The sequence below is a fragment of the Tupaia chinensis genome, unplaced genomic scaffold, assembly GCF_000334495.1.
Source record: "Tupaia chinensis unplaced genomic scaffold, TupChi_1.0 Scaffold143913_1, whole genome shotgun sequence".
Taxonomy (NCBI): domain Eukaryota; kingdom Metazoa; phylum Chordata; class Mammalia; order Scandentia; family Tupaiidae; genus Tupaia; species Tupaia belangeri.
In genome coordinates, this window is record NW_006203764.1 from 572,057 (window position 1) to 578,256 (window position 6,200).

Sequence of the window (6,200 nt, forward strand, 5' to 3'; positions counted from 1 at the left end):
CCGAGACTGGGACCATGTAGTTGGCCACATGGAATCTGGCCACATGGAATCTAGCCACGTGAAAGACGGCACCACAGGCTGGTCCACTAGGCAGTTTTGATTAAACCACTGACCGCTGGTGACTGATCCCTGCCTCTCTCTTGCCCACCCCCGGGATAGGAGTAGGCAGGAAGTTGCACCAGGTTGGTTTCTCTGGCCACAGCCCCCATCCTCCAGAAGCCATGAGTATAAACTCAAGCGTGGGTGAAAGAGGCTTATCCACACCACCTGGCTGTGGAGGTTAAGGCAGCTGCTTGGACCCAGAGGCCTGAAAAACATGCCAGACACATATGTGCATGTACACAAAATCCAACGGAGAGTGGTGGAGAAGGGACCAGCTACTTTAGGTCAAGGTGTCAGCAGAACAGATGCCCTCGGGGCTGCTGCGTCCTGTTCTAGACCTGGCTCCCGCTGAGGCTGCCCCCTGACTGGAGCCACTGCCTGCCATGAGCTGCCTGGTGGGCATGGAGTGGAGGGACTTCAGAAAGAGCAGCATGAGAGGAGGGGGGAGAGCACCCATGGCTGCAGCCCGCAGGGGAAATGGGCCATGCACACCGGCCCCTGGCAAGCCCTCCAGGCAGGTGGCCAAGAACAGACCCAAGCGAGGAAGGGTGGGACTGCTGCTCAGGGAAAGTGAGGGCCACAGATCAGGCTCAGGCCCCTCCTGCCCCACCAGGAGCCCATGCTGGGTGAGCAAGAGAGCAGGTGCATAAAGGTGCCCCGAGGGTACCCAGGAGGCCTGGGCCAAGAAGTGGGGCCAGAAGACAAGGCAGACAGTCCCTCGAGCCTCAGCAGAACCAGGTGCCAGTCCACACTGATGGGGTTGGAGGGTACCCCTGCAGGGCCTGCTCAGGCTGCTCCCAGTCTCAGGGAGAAGCTTGCTGTGGGTCAGTGCTGGGTCCTCAAAGGCACTGCCACACGGCACCCTACAGCCATGGTCAGACTAGGGATCCGAGTTCACTGAACCTGAGCGTGGTCACAGCTATTTCCAGGTTCTCTGATCTTGGGAGAAATTATTCTAGCTCCTGGAGCCTCAGTCTTCTAAACAATGGGACGTTATCTGGCGTACCCCACAGAATTCAATGACGCCTGCGCAGTGAGATTCCATGCTTCGTGCACTACAGAGCTGGGGCCGTCCACAGTGGACAGTCAAGTCCGTGCGGTGGGAAGGGGTGTAGGTGACTATGTTAACAAAACAAAAGCTCAGGAAACAGCAGAGGAGGGAGGCCAGCACCGCCCTCCTGGAGAGAGGAGTCTTCCTGCCTTCTTCATCTCTGCATTGCGAGGCCTGACATCCCGGCGTTGTCTGCTCTCTACCCGTCCTTACTCCGTGCCCAGTGGCTGCTGAGTGAGGACCATCTGTTCTGTGGTGCCCACCTGCAGAAGAGGGAGCAGTCAGAGGACCCCAGGGATGCACCTCCCTCCACATGACTCCCAGCAGGTAGGCAGTGGGCAGCCTGCAGCCAGATGCATGGAGCCAGGTGCGGGATCCCCTCAACCCGGAGGGCGCCCACCCTGCACGCTCGGCCCACAGGCCTCCATGGCAGTCAGGCCGTCAGAGCTTGTGAAATAAGTGTTGAACAGAGTAAGAGGGAAGACCAGCACTCCATGAGGGCGGGAATGGGTGCAGAGGGGCCACAGTAGTCTCTCGTCGCAGCCACCACACACTTGCCTGGCCGTGGTCCACAAGCTCCCAGAGCCTGGAGTCTGTGGCTCGGTACCTTCTTCCGGGCTCGAGCTGCCACATAACGGGCAGGCGGGAAAGGGGCAGCTCGCTGGGCTCCTGGGGACGCAGGGGCTTCTGGGGGTGCACTGGCATCTGCCACATGTGGACCGTAATGCTGGGCTCACGCTGAAAGGAGGAGAGGAGGGGACGCATCAGGGACAGGGCTCCCCTGCTGGCCAGGCTGGATGCAGACATCCACACTCCTGGATGCCCCAGCCCACCTCTGGGCTGCCTGGGTCAGAGGTCAGAGGGGCATGCTTCCAGAACCCCAGACCTAGGGCCCGGCACTGTCACCTGGGGGTTGCAAGTGGACTAGAGGGACTGGGGCTCTCCTGGCCCTCTGGCATGGTCCTCCCCTCTGACCCCACTGCACCCTCTGACATTTTGACAGTGGTCCAGCCACAGTGGCAGCAGCAGCAGGTGCCACTCCACAGTGCTGGAGCCACGTGGAGGGCCATGGTTTGGGTTCTGGTGCGCCAGAAACACATGGGGGTGGGGGGAGTGGCTGGGGGGGGGGGGGCACATGCAGCATGATCCTGCCAATGGTGCCTCCACCCCCACACACACCCAAGAATAAAATAAATAGCAAAAAAATGAGCCACCGTTTCCTGCCTGTCGGCGACCTGGGGTCGATACTGATTATACTCATGGGGCCGTCTCAGCCAATTTTGTAGTTTTTTAAAAGTTCTTTTAAAAACAAAACATCCATAGACCCCTGGGTCTGGGAGTTATGGGTATTCCCAAAGAAATATATTACAGTTTTGATCAAGACTCACATATTTATAAGAAACATCTTGTGTGTGTGCGTGTGCACGTGCGTGTGTGTGTTTGGACCAGCTGGTGGCATGTGGAGGTTAAGGTGGCTGGATCCCACATGGCCAACTGTGCAGTCTGCGCTCCAGACCCAGCAGCTTGAGAAACACACCTAGGTGTGTGTGCACGAGTGCACACAATCTTGACGGAAGGGGAGGGATTGTGGCGTGGCCATGCCCCTAGGGGTGCTTTCTCACTTCCCTCCTCCCTCTCTCTCTCTGTTGACTGCATGTGCCCTCTGGCAATTTCTTTTTTTTTTTTGAAAGAGAGTTTTTTTGTTGTTGTTGTTTTTTTTTTGCTATAAGGTGCATGTACTCGCTGGAGAGACAGAGAGAGACAGAAAGGGAGAAATCACCCCCCAGGGAGGTTGACCATACCGTAATCTCTTCTCTTCCATTCTCCTCTTAGGATCTTGAGCACACATGCACACATGCCTGGCATGAGTTTAAAGTTGCCTGGTCTGGGACTAGAACAGCAGTCAACTACAGGGGAGTCCAGCAATGTAACCATTATGCCATCTGCTGGTCCCCTGGCAATTTTTTTTTTTTTAATGAAAGAGAATAGGGACCAGCAGTTGGCATAATGGCTATGTCGCTGGACTCCCATGTAGTTGAACGCGGTTCAAATCCTGGACCCGCTGGCTTAAACTCAGGCTGGGCACGTGTGCGTGCATGCCCAAGATCCCGAGAGGAGAATGGAGGAGAAGGGATTGTGTCATGGTCATCCCCCAGGGGGTTGATTTCTCACTTTCTGTCTCTCTGTCTCTTTCTGTCTTTCTGGCAAGTGCATGCACCCTATGGCAAAAAAAGAGAAAAAAAGAAAAGAAAAAAAAAAGAAAGAGGATAAAGATGTGTGTCCAGTACATAAATGTACAGAGTGAAAGGCCGAGTCTCCGGAATCCACAGCCAAAAGCCCACATGTGACAAAACAGAAAGTCCTCTCTGGAGCTTTCCACCAAAGTCCTTGTCTTCTTTGTGACGAGGTCTCTGAGTCTTAGCCCTCTGTAGTCATACATGTTATCTTTGTGGGCTGCTTCTGCAAGGAGAGATCTAAGCTACACCATGGGGATGTTCCTGCTTGCTGGGCTCTGACAAGCTCTGGGTTCAGCAAAACCAGGAGCACGGCCCACCGGGCTCTTGTCTGCTTCTGTAAACCAAGCTCTGCTGTAAATAAAGGGACACTCCTGCAGATGGTATAATGGTTATGTCACTGGGCTCCCCCGTAGTCAACTGTGGTTCAAGTCTCGGACCCAGGGCACGGGGGCATGCATGACCACAATCCCAAGTGGAGAATTGAAGAGAGAAAGGATTGCCGCGGGGCCATCCCCCTTGGGGGATGATTTCTCACTTTCTGTCTGTCTGTTAAGCACATGCTTCCTCTAGCAAAAATCTCTCTTAAAAAAGAAAGAAAGAAAGAAAAAGGAGGGGACACTCCTTCCTCGATGTCGTCTTCAGCCACTTTCGCACAACAGTGGCAGAGTTGAGTTGTAATGGCGGAACATTTACTGCAGCCCTCAAAGCCAAGAACGTTTACTGTCAGACCCGTACAGAAAACGCTGACCCACCCTAATGCATTAGCCCAGGCTCTGTGTGAAAACACTAATCCATTATACTTTTAAAAGTGGTTTTAAATAAGATAATGTACTACTATGTGCGTGTCCACTCCCATACCCATGGCTAAGTTACTTTAAAAATTCCTTCTTTCCCACTGAATTTTTTTCACACAGTTTTAGCTGTTTTGAAGTGTACAATTCAGGGACCTTAAGTATTGGGTCATAGGGCACGTCATGACGCACTTTTGCATAGAAAACTATGTCATGACTTTGCCGAGGACCCATATATGCACAGGCGCAACCATCGCCACTATCCTTCTGCAGAACCTTTTCCACTTCCCACACTGAAACTGCACACCGATTAGCAAACAACTCCCCGCTCTCCCACCTGCAGCGCCCCCGCCGCCCGCACCGCTGCCTCCAGGCTCTATGTATGTGACTACTCTCAGTGCCTCGAATAAGTGGGAACAGAGAATGCGCCCTTCTGCTACTGGCTTATTCCACTTAGCACACATTGTCTTCATGGGTATGTCAGGAGCGTGTCCCTTTTTGAGGGACGATACGCCATTGCATATACTTGTCTTTCTATTTGTCCACCAGTGGACACGTGGTTGCCTCGCCCTTTCAGCTTTGTGAACAGGACTGCCGTGAATGTGGGTGTACAAATTCCTGTGCAAGTCCTTGCTTTGAGTTCTCCTGGGCACATACCCAGGAGTGGAATTGCAGATCGCATGGTCATTCTATCTTCTTTTTTTTTTTCCTGAGGAACCATCATGGTGTTTTTCATAAAGCCACCATACATCTTAATCCGTAGAACACTCTTCTTGGCGCTTAGAAAATGTAATAAACTATTTAGTTCAGGACTTGAGGCATGCTTTGTTTGATGGAGGGCTGGAGAAGACTTAATGCTCTCCGCCAGGTTTTTCAGGTTAGGCTATTTGGGGATTGCTAGGAAATGTATTATATGGTTTTAAAATGTCAGCGAGTTGTTTGCGATGGCCTACGTGGCATTTTCAATCGTTGGATAAGCCTTTACCAAACACGCTAGTTACTGTGGGCCGTGCTCCCCAGCCCTGCTCTGGGGTGGCAGTTCCCATCCTGAGTGATGATGGCCATCAGGTGGCATGATTAAGGTTATCACCTGGGGAGCTTTAGCAACGCAAAGGTCTGGGACTCCGCCCAAGCTTCCCATGCCACTTCCAGAGGTAGGATTGTGACTCTCATCAGATACATCCCCAGGCCAGTCAAGTCATGAGCCTGTCTGCAACTCACCATAGAGGTATATTACATCACTTTCACACTGCTGGCCTGCTGTGGCCTCCATGACGCAAAGCCTTTTGGCTTATGCCAGTCTGCCCTCTTTTCTGAACCTACTCAACTCCTACCCACCCCACAAAGCCCCTCTTCAAAAACTGCCCTCTCTGTGAAGCCTTCTCAGCATGCACTGAGGCGGGACTAAGTGCTGCTCTACCTTCGCCTAGGCCTCAACATCTGGAGTTGCACCAACTTCCGTGAATACACGTGTTTGTGGTCCGTCCAGGCAAGGGCTGCTGGGGTCGGGTCAGACGTGTATAATTGTTATGCTCCAGGACCACAAAGCTCAAGCGAGAACAGCCCCCTCTACCCGCATCGCAGCCTCACACTGGTCCAGCTGAAGTGCCCCCTCATGCCCCAGGACTCACTGTGCTGCCAGAAGAGCCTCTGGTGCGAGCTCTTTGGGAAGGACTGAGCCGAATGACCACAGTCACCCAGGTCCTCCCCTTCTCGTCCTCGTAGATGCCAGGCCTCCGGACCCACAGGCAGTCTGGGGGTGGCCCAAGGCAAGGAGAAGCCTCAGAGGCCATTACAAGAAGGCACCCAGGGCGGGCCTCGTTGCACAGGTGTGGAAACCCTCATGTGAGCAGTCTCCTTAAGAAGAGTCCCCTGGAGGAGCAGGGGCGGGGCTGTCCTGGGGGCGGGCCGATACAGGGGCGGGGCTAGCTGGAGCGCAGGCAGGGGGTGAGCTACAGGGCCAGCTCTCTGTAGGGGCTGGGCCTGGGCCTATAGCCAGCGGAGGCTGAAGTTTGCTGC

At 54.0% G+C, this 6,200-nt stretch overlaps 1 protein-coding gene across 1 annotated transcript; it reads right to left on the minus strand.

Moving 5' to 3' along the window:
* Positions 1 to 382: 382 nt before the first annotated feature.
* TCL1B (TCL1 family AKT coactivator B) lies at positions 383 to 5,974 on the minus strand. The gene is made up of 3 exons (XM_006165367.1): positions 5,813 to 5,974; positions 1,712 to 1,891; positions 383 to 1,416 (listed from the first exon to the last, which is right to left on the minus strand). Exons 1-3 carry the CDS (start codon positions 5,972 to 5,974, stop codon positions 1,363 to 1,365), a joined length of 396 nt encoding a protein of 131 aa, XP_006165429.1. The 3' UTR covers positions 383 to 1,362.
* Positions 5,975 to 6,200: the final 226 nt, after the last annotated feature.

What these genes read in the sequence shown, in the direction of transcription:
- TCL1B (XM_006165367.1), bottom strand. Translation starts at nt 5,974, where the DNA reads ATGGCCTCTGAGGCTTCTCCTTGCCTTGGGCCACCCCCAGACTGCCTG. An exon ending in GAGGCTCTTCTGGCAGCACA is followed by an intron (nt 1,892 to 5,812) that starts GTGAGTCCTGGG and finishes TCCTCCTTTCAG; the next exon opens with CGTGAGCCCAGCATTACGGT. An exon ending in AGCTTGTGGACCACGGCCAG is followed by an intron (nt 1,417 to 1,711) that starts GCAAGTGTGTGG and finishes CCTCTTCTGCAG; the next exon opens with GTGGGCACCACAGAACAGAT.